The following is a 21,001-nucleotide window of genomic DNA, read 5'->3' as shown; positions in this document are numbered from 1 at the left end:
ACTTTGGAGAGATGAGGAACAAGCAAAGGAGAATGAGAAGGAGCAGCATGTGAGGTAGGATAAAAACCAGAAGAATGTGATAATCGAAAGTGTCTCATACAGGAGAAATGATAACCTGTATTAATGGTATAGAAGGCAGATCAAGTAGGATGGGGATTAAAGAATGTTCATTTTAGCAATATGGAGATTTTTCTGCTGTTGATAAGGGGGTTTCAGTGGAGGAATAGGGAACAAAAGCCAATTTGGAGTGGATTTAAGAGGTCAGAAGGAGAAAAATGAGAATCAGCTCCTCTTCTGCAGAGCTGGAACACTGCTTTCCATATTTTCTTTCTTTAAGTTAATCTCTCTCTTTCTGTGTTAGAGTGGTAAAAATTGCAATTTGATTGTGTTTCATTTTTTCCTATCTATGGAAAAATCACATGATGCCCCCAACCTGAAAAATGCTGTAAGGTATTTTGTTAAACGCATATGCCATTTTCCAACACTTCAGCTAAAGTGGATCTCTCCTGCTTCCATAACCATGAAAAACCACAACATACAGACCTTTTGCTTAGGCTACCTGACTGCTACTTTTGCGAAGTCTTTAATCAGCCCAGGGATCCTGTGAAAGATAGCAGTAAATAGTCAATTTTTCATACATTTAAAGCACATCAAGTTTTTCTGTCTGGATCTGATAGAAATATTAGCGGAGTTGAGCTACACTACAGTCATCACCCCATCGTTGCTATGGCTATAGCATCAAACCCTTTCAGAGGGATTTTATTTTACATAAAGTATTCCTTATAGCAGCAGCAGTATTGATTTGAAACATAACTCACTAGATATAATTTATCTTTAACATTTCTGTATATTTTCTATGGTGTGTCTTGTTAATAGGATCACATTTTTGATAACTCTCCTGCCCTTTTGAAATGAGACACGTCTTGCGAAGCATGTGACAAAAATCTAGGCTCCTCATTGCTTAGGGGAATAGAAAACTTACAGGACATATTTGAATGCACTACATTTCCAAAGCTTTTATTGAGGATGTCGGGGGGACTTTGAGTTCAAATGCAAGATGGATCTTTTGAAAATTGAAGAGTGATTATTCATTTTGGAGTAGTTAAACATAATTTCCATTCTTTTTGTATTGTAAAATTACTTTATTTAAAGATCTTAGATTATCAATCTATTTTTTTGTTTGTTTCATTTCTTTAGGGCGGTTGGTTCTTCATTTCACTTTCACAACCAGTTGGGAGTATATAAAAACAGAATCCATTTTTAGGACCTACACGCTTGAAAACAATAGACTTGAGTTAAAGGGATTCTTTTCTTTCTTCCCCCTAAACAGACTCTTCTGTTTGGGAAAATACATGGATACAGTGACCTCAGTATTACAAAGAAATACGTTTTGGTAAGAAAGAAACAAAACCTCTTGGTTCCAAATGTAATTATTCACTACAAGCCATTTATTCGTCTGGCTCTAGGCTATGGGAATTACTCCTAGCACAGACCTCTCTTTGAAATCTCTAACCCCCCAGGGGGTCAGAGATAGATGAGAAACTGCCCCTCTGAACTTGGCTTATACATGAGAAACAAAGAGGTTAGTGGTTGAGAGGAACAGAGGAAAGGCGTGTAGGAAGGGTGAATTTAGCTAGCTTCCTTTGCTTGCAACAGGAGCTTCTTTCAATGTGAGGTGCATGCCAAGACAGATCAGGCACTCTACCAAAAAGATACAATAATTTAGTAATACAGTCTGCCCAGGCAGTTTAGCAGCTGGAAACGAGGGAGCCTTGGGATTTGCTATAAACTGTGGGGAAATTGGCCGATAGTCTCTCTCCTATACTGAGCAAAGGGAGCAAGAGAAAAGATTATAAGTGTTTGAAATCAGAGCCAAACAGCATGGTATTCTGGTCTGAGAGCTGCCAGAACTCCAGCATTCTCTGGCTTCTGCATTAATGCTGGGTTTGGCAGAGTGAGGCTACAGGTCAGGAAACAATAGACTTTACCTGGACGCATTTTCTGAAAGGCAGCTGCTGATCTTAAATAGTTTAGGGGAAGGAATTTTATTACACGCTGTATCCAATGCCCTAAGCATCTAAGCATAGCAACTACTTTTGGGCCAATTGTACAATCAGAAAAATACACCCAAAATCAATGCTGATACCTAAAAAGGGACTCAAACAGGGTTTTGAACACCGGTAATATTCATATAAGGACACCCTAGTGGACAGCACATTGTGCTGATGCTATAGGAAATTCTGAGGTAAGCCATAAGCACAAGGCCTAGGACTAGCCATACTAGCTCTTTCCTGTATTTATTAAGTATGTGATTCTTCTTCATTTTAAAGGTTATAATACAGTAGCCCCATTTATTCACAGGGGATATATTCTAAGACCCCCAGTGGATGCCTGAAACCAAACCCTATATAAACTATGTTTTCTCTTATACATACATACCTGTGATAAATTTTAATTTATAAATTAAGCAATTTCACAAATAGATGATTTATTCTTACCCTAGATCTTAATAACCTCAGCATATGATATTTTTTTCTTATTATGTCAAGAGCTTTCACCTTTTCACTTAAAAGAAACACTTCACAGCTTCTCTTGCATGTCCAAATTGCCAGCGTCACTACTCATATACCCTGGGATCATTATTAAGTAAAATAAGGATTTACTTAAACACAAGCACTGTGATACCACTATAGTGGAGCTGATAACCAGGGTGACTACTAAAAGACTAAGAGGTGTGTAGCTTGTACAACATCGATACCCTGGGCAGATGGGTGATTCAAGATCTGGGTGGGATGGAGCAGAACAACCTGAGATTTCATCACACTGCTCAGAACAGTGTGTGACTTAAGACTTATGAATTGTTTCTGGAATTTTCTTTTCTTTTTTTTTTTTTTTGACTTTGGAAAGTGAAACCATGAATAAGGTGGGCTACAGTAATACCCACTTCGGAGACTTATGTGAAGATTAAATGCAATCGAATGACCTTGGACATAGAAGGCATATAATAAATGTTGGTTTTCCTTCCATAGTATGGAATCTTAGCCTTTGTAATTTTTGAAATAAATTCCTTTCCAGGGAGTTTGCATTTACTTAATTTGACATATCTTTGGAAACTTTAATTGACTTTTGAACTTGGGGAATTAAGGAAAATAAATTCTGTATACTTGCTTCTGTGGCTCATTATTTGTTTGACTCACACTTCTATCTCAACATGTAGGTGAGCCGAAAAGACATTCTTCATATTTGGATATAAATGGACATACTAACCAGAGCACATGAGCTCCATGACGAGGAAAACAAAGCAGATATATAAATTATAATAAGTTTATGTAATTTATATTATAAATGAAAAATGTAGCATTTCTCCCAAATTTTTATAAGCCCCAGCGCTTCTTTAAAAGCTTGTTGAGACATGTTGACAGTATAAATTATCAAAATTTAGCTTTTTGTTCTCTTTACAAAACATGCTCAATGATTAATTTGCATATTATCTTTTTTCCTGAATATCATAGAGTACTTAGAATGCTTTAAAATTACCATTCCTCCATGAATTTCATTTGTGTTCTTTATAAATAAACATTTTAGAGGGATCTTATATAAAAAGGATTTGTACTATCTGAGTCCATACTTACAGTTAATTTGTTCTTCATTTACATAATTCTCAAGATAATTTATTGATTTCTATATTGCATCATACATTACAAAGTACTAACATGCATAACAGGCAATTTATCATTAACCGTACCTATTTAGCAGTGTATATATCATTTAAAGAGTCATATTAAAAACTTTCAAGTCCTAATTAACTGGGTTTATTTAAAAATTGAAGTGTTTATGAATGTGCAATTTAACCATAAAAATATTTTACTACAAAGTATTTTGGCTGACTAAGTGCTCAGAAAGATCTTTCTGCAGGAGAACGAATATATTCCAAAGAGGACGTGTTCTCTGAAACATCACCTGCTCTCACAACCTTTGCTCTCTGAAACACCAGACTAGAAGACAAGGGCATCGATGTTGCTCTGAGTGCAGATGTCAGAAATTGTACTGCTATTTGTACACTGTGCCTTGGTTCAGGGGTAAGGTTGGGAGGTTAAGTCAAAATTTCGGGGAAACTAAAGGTAAATATAAATCTTCTGTAGAGGAAACCCTCTTTGCTCAGGTTGACAAGATTCTGTAGATTAAGATCAACTAATGGGGTAACAATAAATTTGTTATCACCTTGAAAAGCAAACCACTGTAAGTCGGTATTAGCAAAAATCACAAATGCATAGTTAGTCCCCAATAACTATAGATAGTGTTACTAAAAAATGGATAATAAAGTAGTCATTTTAATAAATAAAAGTAAAATATAAAGACATTTATAGCTGAAAAACTGAAAGCATTTACCACCAAGAGACTTTTTCCAAAAGAAAAATCTTAATAGTTACTTCAAGAAGAAAAATGATCTCAGGACATTCTGAAGAAGGAATAGTGAATTAATAAAATGGTAAACATGTACGCAAATTCAAATAAAAATAGTCTGAATAAAATAATAACTCCAATTTGGAAAACCAACAAACAAAATAAAAACACTGACGACACTATTTATTAGAGAAAGAGAATTGAATTTCAGATTGTTCAGGAAGAGGGTGGATAAAGTATTCTTCCACTTTAGATTGTTAAACTAAAAATATATGGTAAAATTTTAAAGGTACCTAAAAAATAAAAATAAATTATATAAATTCCAAGCCAAAAAGAAAAAAAAATTAAGAAAAAACAAAAAAGGGAATAGAGGCAAAAAAAAAAAAAAGAATATTAAAGTATTGAAGATAGATATCAAAATGTAAAATAGGAGAACCAAGTCTAAACATGTAAATCATCAAAGTAAACATCAATTAGCTAAACCCACCAGTTAAAAGGAAGTGACTATTAGATAGTAGGAAAAAATATTCTAGCCTTACGCTCTTTAAAATAGACACATCTATAGCTAAGGGGTACAGCGCCCCCCCCCCACACACACACACGTAAAGCTGAAAGAAGTTATACGTGAGAAATATTAACCCAACAAAAGCTGAGGAAGCTGTATCAATATCAAGCCAAATAGACTTTAACAGTAAAGGCATACCTGAATATAGAAAGTTACTGTTAAATTGTACAAGGTTCAATTCACCAGGAAAATACAAAAATTCTAAAAACATATGTTTTTAAAAACTATATATATGATATACATCATATACTATACATATATTCAAGAGAACTACATAGAAAAAATCATAAGTCCACTGAAGCTGTGAGACTTCAACATACTTCACTCAAGTAATAGAGTATTTTAACAGCTTAATTAATAAACTTAATCTAATAAAATGAATACTTTGTTTACAACAATTAGAGGATACTTGTTATTCTTATGAAACTGGTAAAAATTGATCTTGACTTGGCTATAAGCAAATTTCAACACATGCCAAAGACTCAAATTCATATACTTTCATTTTCTGACAATTCAATTAAGTTAAAGATTCCCATATTTGTCCCCATAAATTTGTGAATTTAAATATTAATTTCTAAATAACTCATGAAAAATGCATTTGTAGACAACATAATTCTAACTTTAAAATGTTTAGTTAAGCAAAAAAGTAAATACTAAATATCAAACATGGTAAAAAAGCACAAGTCAAATTTTAGATCCTAAGTAAGAAAAGAATAAATGTTGAAAACTAATGAGCTAAATGTAAATTCAAGAAATTTTATTAGAAACGATAGAAGAAACAGGAAAGTAGAAGACAGAAAATGGTAAAAAAACAGAAATGAATTAAATAGAAAACTGATATACAAAGTCAGAAGCAGAATATTTTATAACACTTAAAAGTGTACTTTCTAGTAAAAATGGTAAAGAAAAAAAGGGAAATTGTACAAATGAACTATATTTGTAATGAGAAGAGATATAATTCAGGTATATAAAAAGTTTCAAAAGATAAAAAAATTACGAACAAACTTGCGCCAACAAATTTTAATACTAACAGAAATAGAAAAATTCTTTTCTCTGTAATTAATAGGTATTTCAGGGGAAATGATTTGAAATTATTTAAACTTCTTATTTTTAATCAAACTTTTAAACCATTCATTTATTCATGTTTTTATGGGCTCTCGTTTTTCTGTTTTATTCAATGGATTATAATCCATTACTGTTATTATTTATTTTGTTCCTAAAGTTGTCCTCAGTTTTACCAGTTGGAGTCCACTCAAGCTGATTTCTCTATCCTCTTGACATGCCTCATTATTCTTTGAGCAATTCCTTGCTTTCTGGTACAAGATGTTCCAAGCTTAGTTTGCACTTACCCCGCACTGGCCCTGATATCAGTCATTTCTCAATGGATTCCTGTTTCTTTTAGTGGGAAATATATTTACTGGCCAAAATCTGGGTTTCACTTATTGCCATTGGATGTCAATTTTCTAGGCCCTCTTAGTGGACAGAGTTAAGTAATATATGTATGTATATACACACATACACAAACATGTGTTTATCTTTATCATCTATCTATTTATCATCTATATCATCTATCTTGAAATCATTGAGATTGCCAATTCTAAGTCAGCATCAAAAGGTTCACTCTAACTTACTCCCTCTTCATATTTATAAACCTCTCCTTAAGCAGTGAGAAAGGTGATTCTCTTTAAGCTTAATATAGTTCTTTATTTCATCAACCTCTGTGTAAGTAACCAATTTTTTTCTATCCATGGCCACTTCCTCCACAATCGAATATCTTTCTCACCCTAAAATTTGATTCCTCATGACAGCCGAGGACTCTGCAGCTTCCAGCAGGCCAACCCCACACACGGACACCCTCCTTTCTCCTACGGGGCTTTGACACCTTATGCCCGGCCACCTTATGTGTGAATACTTCCTTCTGGACGTGGACACCTTCCTCGCTCTGCTTTGGTTGTGACCTCCCTTGCTAAACTGCCAGTTTGCAGGGATGTCTTCCTTGCTTTCTCAGTTTCTGACTCCTTCTGCCAGGCCACTGCCCCTACATGGATTCCCTTCTCGCCTTGCCCGGGCTCTGGCTCACATCCTGGACTACTTGCCTCTCAACCCTGTGTGGGTTCCAACATGCCATGCTAGGCTGTCCACAAACATAGTCCCTACCATTACCATGCTTGGGCTCTGATACCTACTCTAGGCCACTGTAAACTCCCATCTTGGGCCAGTTCAAACCCCACTCTCCACTGAAGGTGTGGATCTCACTCTTCTCCATCTAATGACCTAGGACTGAACCGCTCAGGAGTAAAAGTATAAGGGGACAGAGAATGGCCAGTCATCTCATGTCTGAGCTCTCCACTTATGGTTTAGGTTGTTCTTTCAGAACCTGGATCGTTTTTCTTAATTTCTTTTAAATAATTCAAAATTTTAGGTTACAGCTTTTGAATTCTTTGGGGTCATATTTTTTAGTTTGTTTACTGTTTGTAGCTGTTAAACATTCATTTTCATATCTTTTTCTTGCAGTGTCTTTAAATGCTATTCTATCAAAATCTCTTTTTTGTTCATTTCCCATGTTTGATGAGAAGAGATGTCCCTGACTATTCAGAAGGTTTTGTGTGACAGCCAGCATGAGCCGCAGTAGCTTTGCCTGCTTCACAGCTCAAGGACTTTTTCTTTTGTTCTTGCCACAAAGTATTAAGAAATATGGTTTCGTCTCTGTTTAACTCAGGAAGGCTTCCCGCTGTTAACCTCAGTATTCTCCAGAGTTCCATGCGCCTTGCCTTCCAAAGTAGTGCTCTCACATTTGAACATTATATTTTACTATTATTACAGCAAATAATGTAATATAATTGCTTATTTGATCAACTTCTCTGTAAGTAACCAATTTTTTTTATATATCCATGGCTACCTCCTCCGCACGCAAATATCTTTCTCACCCCACCTCTGGACCTTCTGCCTTCCATTCAACTCCCACTTTCCCCTGATATGAAATGTTTTTCTCCCCAAGAGCGCTGGTGTTTTCACCCTGTTCAATTTTGATTTGGCTCCTGAAGGTTCTCTTCAGAGTGAGTCTCCAGCCTACTAAAAGCATGTATTTATTAGGAATTTCTGAGATTCCCAAGGACTTAAGCTACTTCCCTTTGTCTTTTTGCAGGAGTTTTTTCTTTTCAAGTTCTGCTGGCTGTTCTCAGTATTCTGCTAATGCCAGGCCCTCTCCATTTAGAAGTCATTCTGATGGCAGTTTCTGGGTTCCATGGCTGTAGGCTCCATCAAATTTCCTTTTTTTTTTTTTCCCCCACCACTGAAGCTACACAGCTGTTAATCTGGTTCCAGATCCTGCTGCTGCCACAAGATCCCTTGATAACCGGTTTATTGACGGTTTCACCCATAGGCTGGGTTTGCTGTTGCCGTTGCTGTTGTTTTGCTATCATGAGCTCATTTTATTCCTTCACCTTCATATGTATTGTTTTTTATGAAGGCACTTGGGGGGGATTCGCTTTTTAAAATACTTTATTATTATCCTGTTCCGGGCATCGGAAATACCAGGTGATCTTTGAAAAGTGTAAATCAGATCATGTAAATTCTACCCTTACCTACATCTCTTACCTCACCTCCAACCATGCTACCCACCTGTGATGGATAATTTTACGTGTCAAGTTAACTGGGCCATGAGGTACCCAGATATTCGGTCAAATATTATTCTAGGTGTTTCTATGAGGCTGTTTTTGGATGAGATTAACATTTACTTTGGGAGACTTGGTAAAGCTAATTACCCTTCCTAATGTGGGTGGACCCCTTCCAATCAGCTGAAGGACAACACAACCAAAAGGCTAACCCCTACCTCTCACCCCTATATTGTGACTACACTGGCCTACAGAATAGCCTCTGGGGCATTAATACCTTCTTCCCTCTGCCCGCAATAACAATTTGTATCTCATTACTTAGCTTTATCCTCCTTATAGAACTTACCATCATCAGAAGTTAGACTGCGTTTGATTGGCCTGCAGTTGTTTCCTTCACTGGAAAGTCGTCACCCTGAGGGCAGGATATCGCTGTGGCTCTGCTGAAACTGGCATCTAGGACAGTGCCTAGTACAAAGAAGGCATTTTATTCATATTTGTGAAATGAATTTAGAATTTCTACTAATATCTGAAAATGGAGAATTGTTTTTTTCTAAAGGGGAATGCAATAACCCAATAGACAAAAGCTATCATCTGTAATAGAAGAAATTACTTGTTCTTCATAGTTTGTTTTCATCTTAACCTGGAATTTTTGGGTTTTATTGTTATTCAGGTATTTATATGAGTGATAAAGATTAGAGGCAAAGCTAAGTAGAAAGAGATTGAACTACTTGCTATTGGATACTTTGACGTTTCTTTGAAATGATAATGACATTTTGAATAACTATCAAACTGGAATTCACACATATTTAGTTCTGTACTTTGGCATGAATTATACACTTATCAAAAGAGAAGTGTGAAATTAAGTAAGTTATGAAAACAGTATAATCTATACACTTTTCCTCATTTTTATCTAAATAGTAAAAAAAAAAAAAGTAGAAATTCTTTCCAAAATATACTTTTAAAAATATAAGCAGAAACAAAGAAGTAAATCCCATGTATTTACCATGTCAAAATAACAATCTGCATTGAATGCCTAATACAGTCAATTACTACAGCATTTCTTTGTAGAAACAAAACCCTCTAGGTTAAAAATTATTGTTGTAATAATAGAAACATATATTTAACAAGCATTGTTCTAGATACTTACTTCTGCTATTTCATTCAGTCTTCACAGCACTTATAGGTATATACTATTACAATCGTCATTTCCAGATGTGAAAATACAAACATTGCTAGCATTTATTTTGAAAAAATGTATTAATTCTTCTTTAAAATTAGGCATACAGACTGAATCAGTTATCAATTGCTATGTATCAAAGTACCCCAAAACTTAATGGCTTAAAATAACAGCCATTCGTTTAGCTCATGATTCCGGTGGGTGTTTTCATCAGGTCTGTGCCAGCCTCAGCTGATCTGGGCTGGGCTTTCTCAAGCATCTCAAGCATCTGTTGTCAGTAGGCTGATTGGCCTAGGGTTAGATGGTCCTGGATGGCCTCGCTCACATATGTAGAAGCATGTCCTATAGTTTCAAATTAAATCTTTGCTGCAGGAATGTTTACTGTATAACTAATTGGCTGTTAGGCAATTTGCTGTAAAAGATAAAATAACAAAAAATAAAAGAGGGACATTAAAAAATAATAATAAAACATGAAAAAAATAATAACAAAATTTAAGACTTTATTGAGAAAAAAGAAAATACATTGTCTTTGAAGATTTTTGTTCATAGTTTTGGGGTTTTTACATTTTGTTTTGTTTTGTTTTTGGGGAAGGGGGTTGCTTATTGATTCGTCTCATTCAGCATTGCACTTTTTTCTTTTTCACTAAAATTCTTCCTTTATCTAACAAGGTAGCAGTTTCCAACTAAAGAAGTAATAATTAATCCTCTGGAAGACTGTTGTGAATTAGCAGCCACCGCTCATCTTTGCCGTAGCTTGGTAAACTTTTGGTTTTGACAGGTGGGAAGTATGATTGAGCTCATGGAAGGATTTGCAAACACAGATAAGTTATAATTTTTTAGCAGGGCATACAATCTGGCTTTACATGTTGCTTTGCAATTTGGTTTTATACGTTGTTGTTATTACCCATATTTTAATACTACCACATCTCCTCATTGCCATAAAAACCATTATGAGGGCTAAGATTTATATAATATAAAAATAGGAGTACTAGGAGAACTTCCATCAATGGAAAATGAAACCAAACTGACAAAATACATTGTCTGTCAAATGGAAACCAAACTGGAAACCAATTATTTCCTCTTTTATGGACAAAGACTAGAAAAGCTATTATACCCAATGCATAAGAGCTTTTCCAGTCTCTGCCTATATCATGTTTGCTATTGTCCTATTGGCCAAAGCAAGGCACATTATCATACCCACAGTTCTATGAGGGAAATGGATAGAGGGCCATAACTGCAATCAAACAGGCATTTCAGGAGATTTCATATCAACTTCTCCTTGTGTTTGACTTGAGTAAGTAATCCTTGGAGTTTGGTCACAGAAATAAATAAATAAATAATATTTGTCTTTTCATATTTCTTAGCAAAAATATTACCAACTGTCATGATGCTAAAAACTATTCTTCAAAAGATTGATCTCATAAGCTAACTAAATTCTCTTTTACTTAAGGAAGCCACTGCTTGTGACTTGAGGACTTGGACAGTATAAAGCATTCTGGAGTTGTGATTATAGTCATTTTGATCAAACTACAGACGGGTTGATAAATTAATAATAATATTCACAGAAAACTTTAGTATTATGCCCTTCGAACTCATTATTGTGAGCATGGTCAGAAACCTCTTGACTGATATTTACATAATCTTTTTCTCATAATAGGCTGATTCTTTTCAATTTTCCTTTCAAACTCGAACTCTTTAGCCTTGTCCTCAACTTTCAAAATAAAGTTCTAAACTTTCTTATTTCAGAATATCTCCTTCCTTTTACATTGTGTACCCATTACTGTCATTCCATACCAACCTGCTTATAGTTGTAAAGCACTGTGCAGGAGCCAAGTAGCCTAGGAAAAGAGAAAATAAATTCAAACAGAATGCCAGGTTTCATTTACTCTTAGCATTAGCTTACTTCTACAAAGCAGGGGGAAAAAATGCTTTTAGTCCACTTATCCCAAATTCCAGACACAGTCATAAACAGGAGAAACAAGTCCATCCTCACAAAGGGCTTGCTTATTCTTCCTTGAGCCCTACATTATTCTTTTATCTTAATAGTGATATGTTTTCCACACTGGTAGGTATGGGAATCTGATAGACCTTAGTTTGAATCTCGGCTTAACCACTTATTAGCTAGGGAAACTACAGCAACTTAATTTGTGTGTCAATTTTGATTTCTAAAGCAATGGATAGAATAGGCCATAAATTCTAACCTTTAGAAAGAATTCAAAGCTGCCTTGCCTCACTCTCTACCCACTATTCTACTCCAAGAAGGGTCTCTGTTGTGAGAGGAGGACAAAGTGGAGTTTTGTCAAGGTCGTAGTATACCTATGATAGAAAGGGACAGAGTTTTGTGGGAAGATCAAATGATTATAGTAGTGCTGGGTAGGTGCAAATTGTTTCTCTTTTAGATTGTTGTCTCTTGGACCTCTCTTCCTATCACTCTTCCTTCTTTCATCTAAGGAAACTGTTGTAATAGGTCTGGGCAGGGGGGCATCATCTGTTTGGACCCAGGACCCAGGGTGATGTATGGGGATATGCAAAGCCAGGAGCAAACCTGCTTCTATCAGCTCCAAGGTAGGGAACTACATAGGGACCTGGGATCAAACTTCAACAAAAAAGTCAATTTGTCTGTAGCATCCTCCTGGCAAATATCCATTGTGGTTGCTGATTTGTGTAAACATGTGAATTCATTATTCTGGCTATATCTCTTTCTATCAGAAAATCATGATTATTATTATTTTACAGGATTACTATGAGAATCAAATGAAATGATGTAAATATAACCCCTAATTCAGTGCCTAGTAAATAGCACATACTTATTAAATGTTACTTGTTAATTTATAAAATCTTTGGATTTGTAATAATAACTAACTTCTTTAAAGTGTGAGTCAGCAAGTCAGCTTTGGACTTGTCATTATTATCTACTACATTGGCCACACGGTATGTGATTTTATTTCCACAAGATTGGGTTATAGGCTTATTGGGTAATTTAACTTTTAATTGTGGTAGATATTTAGCTATGTGAATTTAAATGACCAATCAAAAAGTAAACTGACTTCCTCTGCTAAGTTTTTTGGCCAGGTTTTTACACAGTGTATCTTTAGAAGACAAATTAGGTCATAAAAAAGCATGGTATATTTTAAATCTCAGAGAACATTTATATTTTGTCTTAATAAAAAATATAAGGCAATAAAAATGATCATTCTTTGGTATCTAGTCTGCATTCATTATCAAAGACCTAAAGAAATTCAAAAATAACTAAGGTATTTCAGAGAAAAAAGAAAAAGATAGCTTTATGTTAATAGCTTAACATTAGTTTCCTGTAAGAGTCTCACTTTTTAGTGATATCGACAGCATTGTTTGTCTACGTTAAGCCTGGGCAAATCCTATTTGTCTAAATTATATAAGCTGTGTAGAATTATTCTTAATTTTATATTTAAAGTAACACTATTAAGATTATTAACCTTAAATTTACTTATTGTACTTTTCAAGATTTTGTTTTGTGAATTTATTTGCTGGGAGAAGGGCAGAGGGATATCATTATATATGACCTCGATTTACCTGCTTGTTGTCCTATTGAACAATGGCTCGTTTACTGGGAGGGTTTGGACATGGGTGTCTCACTTTAAGAATGTCCAGTTTTGTTATATTGTATATATAAAACATATTCTCTGGGGACAAGGGAGAAGGATATACAATCACTCATTTAATACCCAGTTCATGCCTCTGAAATACACCCTAAGGTGTATCAAGAAGATCCTATTTGCTTGCAAGCACACTCTCATGTTCTCTCCCTCCCTCCCTCTTTCCCTCTCTCTCTCTCTCTCTCTCTCTCTCTCTCTCTCTCTCTCTCTCTCACACACACACACACGTACACATACGCACACACACACTCACACGTATTTTATACATAGCACTGTGTATCAATAAATCACTGCGTAGCAATAAATCAAATGTCTGGCTATTACGCAAGTTCTAAAGGGCACTGCTATTGTATCGGGGCTTTCGGATTCCTGTATAAACAAGCATCCCAATGTCCTTCCTCTCTTTTGCAGATGACCTCTCTCAACAGGAGGACAATGATCCCCCAAAAGAATATGATGCTGGGCAATTTGCAGGCCTTCTCCATGGATCGTCTCCAGCCTGTGAGTCCCCTGAAAATCCATTTCATCTCTATGGGAAAAGAGATGAACGTGAAGAAGGACAAGATGAAGTCAGTTTGGCAAATAGCCCTTTGCCTTTCAAGCAGTCTCCAATAGAAAATAACTCAGAACCTTCGGTAAAGAAAATTAAACCCAAAGTGGTCAGTAGAACAATTTTTCACAAAAAAAGCAATCAACTCGAAAACCATACCATTGTTGGCACAAGAGCAACTAGGAGTGGATCCCGAAATGGGGACCAGTGGATCGTGAACACGGGGAGATGTGTGGAGAGAGCCTGTACCTTGGGGAGAATAAGGTCATTGCCAAAAGCTCTGATTGACATGCATTTATCAAAAAATGTGTCTAAATCAGATTCTGATCTCATTGCCTACCCTTCGAATGAGAAAGCATCAAGAGTTAACTGGAGTGAATCTTCAACTGCTGAACACAGTTCTAAAGGGAATTCTGAAAGAACACCATCCTTCACTTCTGAATGGGAAGAAGTAAGACTTGCTCTTCTTTATATGAGGGGTTGGAGTTAAAAGAGGTTTGCAGGAAGGATTTTCAGCTTTTTAAGTCTTTTAGAGGCAAATTAATTAATTAATTAATTAATTTAAAAAATAAATTAATGAACACATACAGCTCCAAGTGGAAGGAAAAGGTTCTAGGGGTGATACATAATAATTTCACAGGGAATGTAAAAACAAACATAGTTCTGCACATGTGGGAAAATCTATTGTCTCCATAGAAATTGACATAAAGCAGAAGTAATAACTAGCTATGAGGTGCAGGAGAATGTTCACATCGTGTCCTTCCAAACGCTGCAGCTGACAAATTGAGAAAAATCTTTGTATTTTTGCTGTCCTGTATCATTTTGCTACTCTCTAAACTCTTCATTAGATTGTCTTCCTGCTTTAAAGTACCTTATATTTTCATAAGATCTTATAATCTTACAATAAACACAAATTACTTAATATTTCTCTCTTATGACTATCGGAGAGACATTAAAGAAAAATGTGCTGGGGTTGAGTATCACCAATTTAAGCTCTACCTAAAGACAGTCTTTAATTTCAGAGAATTACTCAGAGGGTATGTGCCCTTGTGAGGTTATGAAATATCACCCTTTGTCCCTAAGGAGAACTACATCATAAAATAATAATGTTTCTTGTTTTTTCTTGAATTTCTTCAAAGAATGGACCACACTCTTCCTTGACATTTCATTCTAACGTGTCACATTTTGTCTCTTAAAAGACCGTGCCATTTGGATTGGGTTTTGAAACACAATAGGTCACTATAATATTCTGAGAACTAGAAATAGGAATGGTTCTGATATTGACATTCTGAACTGAGCTGTTTGGGAAAAATCACTCAATCTCTGCATCTGTTTCAGGGTGAAAAAATAAGACATTTATGTAATGCTCACTGTTCTTTCTAAAGCCTACTGTCTTACTAGGGTTGCTAGGATAATAAGGAGGGGGATTAAACCATAAATGGCTAAAGCTTAGACAGTCATTTCTTCCTATAAATTTCATACTACCAGACTGATAGTTTGTTTGAGTCTATCCATTTCTTATATCTATCAACTCTGTGAATAACATCTGAAAATCTTTTTTGGAATGAGGCGGGATTAATTAATATTTAATTTATCTCTTAAAATTAAGTTGTTTCTATGCCTGCATTCTTGTGAGTCTATGCTACAAATCCCCTTATGGCTGGTCAAACCATGTAGTAAGAACTTGATTCCAATGGCCAAGCCCACAAACTGAAAACCACCCCTTGACCAGTCAGATGAGATGCATACTCTAGAGGACAGAAATCATCACATGAACTTACTCTCATTTCTTTCCCCCTTCTGAGTTTAAAGAATACACAATTCCTAACTTACTGACCCACATAGGTCCAAACAAAGTTCATTTTAGAAAATGTAGAGTAAAAGCAAGTTGATTTTGCAAGTTTAAGAAAGGGAAACACTATTTATATTTTTAAAAGCAAATCAAAAGATGTCTGTTTCCCTTAAACCTTTCTTTGTCAGTCTCTTAACTGTATTGTAGTGGTAATAATATCAAAAATATATGCTATTGACATTTAAAAGTTATTTTAAAAGTTAGCGCTAAAAGTGAATGTAATAATTCATTTATATGGTTTTTGCTTCTCACAGATTGACAAAATAATGAGTTCCATAGATGTTGGAATTAACAGTGAACTTGAAGAAATGAATGGTGGGACTACAAGTAAGGAAACCTCTCCTCTATATTGTAATGAATAAATGTGCTCAAGAACTAACTAGATGATAGGAGTCTTTAGATAATTTCATGTTTTATCATAATGACAACAAGTATAAATGATTTCCTTCCATTCATATCAAACAACCATGATCCCTAAACAACATCAATTAAGTATATCAATTTAGCATATTGAGGGATTTTTTCCCCCCATGTACCTCTATTTTACTATGCCAGTTAACATTAATAGAGTCTCAACTTTATGTAGAACTAATTATGAAGCACTTCAAAGTGGTGTTGAATCTGGCTTAATACACCATTATTTCTCATTCAGTGAAATATCCCATTTATGCTGGCCAAAGTAATTAACAACTTCTAAGTTGTAAGCTCCAGCATGGCAAAAACTATGTGTTATTCATCTTTATATATCCCAGAATAACTAGCAGAGTGTCTCACAAATAGTCAGTTTTGCAATCACTATTTAATATATTACCCTTTCAAAGTATTGTTTTCTTCTCTACAATTAAGGCTTAAAGCAGAAGGCTATTCAAAACTTTCTTTAAAGACTTCTTGCATAATGCTGAAGGATAATGTCAAATACCAGATCGCTAAACATAAAAATAGCAGTAATAGTCATACTAAAGAATTCTATTCTGGAAAGAGTCAAAAGACTTGACTCCATTTCTACCCTGCCCTAACTAGAGGTATAACTGTATATTAAATAGATTTATTGAATCTGGAGTTCAGACAGGTGATTTCTAAGCTCCCAGAACAACTTATGTCTAAGTTAGCAGTAATAGATGCTATTTCTGTAGAGATAACAAGATTGAGATCTGTATGAGAGAAGCCTAAATATATCATTGGGCAAACAGTCATGGGACTTTGTAGCACTTGGACTAGTCCCCAAGGCTTTTTAAAAAGCGCTCAAAGTGACTCTTCAGTCCAGGTAAGCTGGAGAATGGCTCTCTTGGGGTACACTTGACCTGTGTGGATAAGAAGTGACATCAAAATCTGAGGTGTGGTCTCTAAATGAAATACGAAGGTCTAAATGAGACCCTTATAGAGCACCTCACTCATTTCTCATGTGCTGGGACAAGTAAAAACAAATGATTGTAGTATGGCTGGGCTCCATGTTAATTAAGTGATAATTCTTTTTAAAGTTTAAACATTTTTTTTATGAAATGCAAGTTTGTTTTAAATGTTAAAAACTGAAAAATTATGAAAAAGTACCAAAATTATGTGCCTAAATTTAGTGACACAAATATATTAGCTGTGATAGCATGGGTCACCAGATGTCATATCTAAAAATGCTGATGTACTTTGAAGACTTTTCCAGTCTCCAAGGAACTAGCTTAGGAACATATGTTGCCACATACTTCTTTCAGACATGCTTACAGAATAATTTCAGGATAGCTATTGGAATGCAGATTTTTGATTGATATAAAGGTTAGAGTTTATTTTCTTGTCAATAGTAAATTCCCTGGTACCGAGAATGTTCAGAGACCCAATGCTTCCCTGTTGGAAGACTTAGGTGGCATTGAGCATTAACATTCTAAAATTCTTCAAACAGTACCATAAAATTACATTACAAAAATGTTATAAACATGATGATAATGAAAATAAGGGTCAGTGTTAAAAGTGCCACTCAGGCAAAGCTACCTTCAAAGGGCATTTCAATAGTAAACAAATCCACAGATTACCATCCCCTAATTCTCCTCTTTCTGCCTCTCATGCTGCTATCCTATACACTGTCTTTATTTACTGTTTTTCTACAGTGATAATGAAAATGAAAATGAGAGTAAAGACCCAGTCCCCAAAGCATCATTACTATTAACAAAGCCTGTTACTGTATGCCCCTTAATTTTCACCTCTTAATTACACAGGAATCATACACTAAGTGATTGACTATAACATGTGGCATTCCTATTGGCCATTAGGCCACTTGTGAATTATAACTTTACTGAGCTACAGGCTTTTCCCTCTAGAGGCTGGATAGAACTAGAGAGGTGATAACTCCATGAAGATGACATTCCACAAATGTGGTCGGAAAATTACATGGTGAAATTAAAAGTCAGACTGATGTGAATTCAAATCTTAGCTCCGCTATTTACCAGCTGCACGATCTTAGGCAATTCATTCAGTTTCCTTATCAATAGAAATGGGTATATTAATAAAGGATCATGGTAGAGACATGTACAATGGTGTATATGTAGAGTCTGATACATGTAGATGTGTGTATTATATTTCAGCTCTCTGCTTGCCTTATCGTGAGGGAGACATCGTGTTTGACACTGTGGACACATCAAGATAAACATATATTACCCCATTTTAAAAGAACTTTATATCAGCTAGTCTCTTAGTCTTTGTGTTAAATTTGCTACATTCCCTGGCAGTGTGGTACGTCAATTGATTTAAATGGTATAAATTATTTTTCTGAAATCTGAGTATCCTCTTTTTGCTTAACAATGAGGAAGAGATGTGCAATGAAATTCACAGGAGGTAGATTTAGTATGAGCGAGAGGAAATACTGCTTTACCCAGTACACGTGGAAAGTGTCTAGAATTTTGATTTGGAAGGCCATTGAGCCAAGAACTTTGCCTGGCTTTAACAGAGCTACATAGTTTTATATGTATTACATTTGTTCCAAAAACCTCAGATGATTAAGAGAATAAAATCATAAACAATGGAGATACATGAAGGATCAAGGGTCAACATTAAATCCATTTTGTTTAAATATTTTTGTTTGCTCTTTCCCCCATCTGTACCTTTGCAATTTCGTAAATTTCATAAATAAAACATCTATTAGACCAAGAAGGGATTTGGGACATTCTCATCTTCATTTCTACAAATATGAACCAGCTCAAAATTTGAACAGTCTCTATGAAACATATAACTAGTTCCACTCATAAAAACTACGTCCTTTTTAAAAAAAATTTCCTCAGCAATTACATAGTAGCTTAAAACTAATCCAGCAACCTCAACTATCCAGGACTAAGATAGACTAATTATTAACACATAATTTTCATAAGCATAACTTCTGTTTTCCCACTTGAAGTCAGATTTAAATGCCAAACAAAACAACATTGGCAATAGGATTCGATTGCATCAAATACCTCATGTTATGTAGAATATCTTTTTTTTTTTTATGATGCTGGATATGTGATATGATAGTACATTCTACATCATTATGTACTTCAGTGTATAGGATTTTTTTCAGTGTTCAGGTTCTGAAGTTATGTGGACTTGGCTCGAAATCCCCGCTTAGCTTAGTGATCACTTCGATGTCAACTTGCTCACCTATTCAGATTTTTAACAATCATCTCATAATAGTGCTGTAAGATTAAATTATACACTTGTACAACTGTAGCCTAGAATGTAACAGGTGATCAATCAATGAAAATATTCTTGCTTCTTATCCAACATGCACGATTATCTTTCCAATTAGAATATATGCCACACAGGAAAATACTTGGGAAATCTTGCTTTTTTTTTTTGATCAGTAAAATTGTAGTCAAGAGATAACTACTCATATTCTACATTGTTTTCACGTGGAGCCTTTCTTGAAGTTTTATTTCTTAACCATTGTCCTTGTATCACAAGGAAGCACTTTCAAGTTAGAAAATTTACTATGTTCATTGAAATTACTTCAATTTGTCACACTTTCTAAGAATCAGTTTGATGATCTTCTTGTTGAAATTGAGGATCACTCGAGTAAAGTAGAGTCAATAATCAGTTCCTAAGAATCTGCTTATCATTACACAACAGCAAATACACAGAGTAATCAAGTACCCAGGCTTTCCAATGCAGGGGCGGCAGATAATATTATAAACACCCTCTTATTTCTAAACAGGCTTTAAAAATCTCATGTTACATAACATGACTTCTGGTGTTTAGTCTGTGTTAGATCGATCTCTAATACATGAATATTAAAAAAAAATAGTATTTAGTTAAAAGGTATTTTTTAAGGCTGGGATTTTTTTTCTTATATTTAAGGTTAAACTGTATTCAAAGAGAAATATTCTAGAGTCTTTTAAAAACCTACTTTCTCCAATATATGAATTCCAGCTAAATTTTAATTATAAATTAAAACTATTAAAATGAATTTGTAAAGGATTTTATCATAGGCTACACTGTCTGATTTGGATAAAGCGTAATTCTGAAGCCATTTGTTGGAAAATGCATCGCCTTGAAGACAGTAGCTAACATTAACAGCCTCACTTTCTAGGCATTTGCCCTTCTTCCTCCAAGAGTCTGAGAGCCAGATTATAGTTCAGAGGTCCTCGTAGCCGTAGAGAACCTCTATGAAGAGATTCTAGGAATTTAGGAACTCACTAAGGCAGAGTAATTGTTCTCTCTTCTCCTTGTCTGAGCCCTACCTTCTCCTTGGTCTGCACCAACAGAGAGAGCTCATACGGATAGCCCTTACCCCAGAGAAGGGCTCTTTCCGGGTGGCTAGGGAAGACATCTCCACAGCTCCGGTTGCGTCTCCTTGATGTCTTGGCTGCCTCTGATATTTGCTCATACTGCTCTAGATCTGCAACAGGGGGTACTTGGCCATTGATTGAGCTGATAGCTGTCCTCCTGCTGAGATTGCTGATGGGAATATCATTCCTCAAACTCTAGGAGAACACTTTTAAAAAAATGTATTTACAATTTCCTAGAGTTACTCTATTAGAGAAGTGACAAAAAGGAAAGAAGCTGAAATGTTTTCCATTCTTAGTCTGTGTCAGATGCTTTGCAATTTACTCCTGTGAACATTTTGCATTCAATTCTCAAAATAACTTAGTGAGGTGTTATTATACCTACTTTATAGATGAAGAAAGGCTCAAAAAAGTTAAGTAACTTATCGAAGTCAACTGTTTCAAATGTAGATTTTCTTCTTCCTG

At 35.2% G+C, this 21,001-nt stretch overlaps 1 protein-coding gene across 7 annotated transcripts in view; it reads left to right on the top strand.

The window, feature by feature from the left end:
- ANKS1B (ankyrin repeat and sterile alpha motif domain containing 1B) overlaps positions 1 to 21,001 on the top strand; it is an 818,845-nt gene that overhangs the window by 419,083 nt on the left and 378,761 nt on the right. For 6 of the 7 annotated variants that reach the window (XM_036237318.1, XM_036237317.1, XM_036237316.1 and 3 more), the window contains 2 exons: positions 13,807 to 14,396; positions 16,052 to 16,124. In XM_036237318.1, the coding sequence (XP_036093211.1) occupies positions 13,807 to 14,396; positions 16,052 to 16,124 (663 nt within the window). Of the gene's footprint in view, positions 1 to 13,806; positions 14,397 to 16,051; positions 16,125 to 21,001 lie in introns of those variants that run through there. The other variant, XM_036237321.1, reaches the window with a different exon arrangement.

The sequence above is a fragment of the Rousettus aegyptiacus genome, unplaced genomic scaffold (genome assembly GCF_014176215.1).
Source record: "Rousettus aegyptiacus isolate mRouAeg1 unplaced genomic scaffold, mRouAeg1.p scaffold_m13_p_2, whole genome shotgun sequence".
NCBI classification, from domain to species: domain Eukaryota; kingdom Metazoa; phylum Chordata; class Mammalia; order Chiroptera; family Pteropodidae; genus Rousettus; species Rousettus aegyptiacus.
The sequence above is the reverse complement of the archived record's forward strand: the minus strand, read 5'-3'. Positions and strand labels throughout refer to the sequence as shown.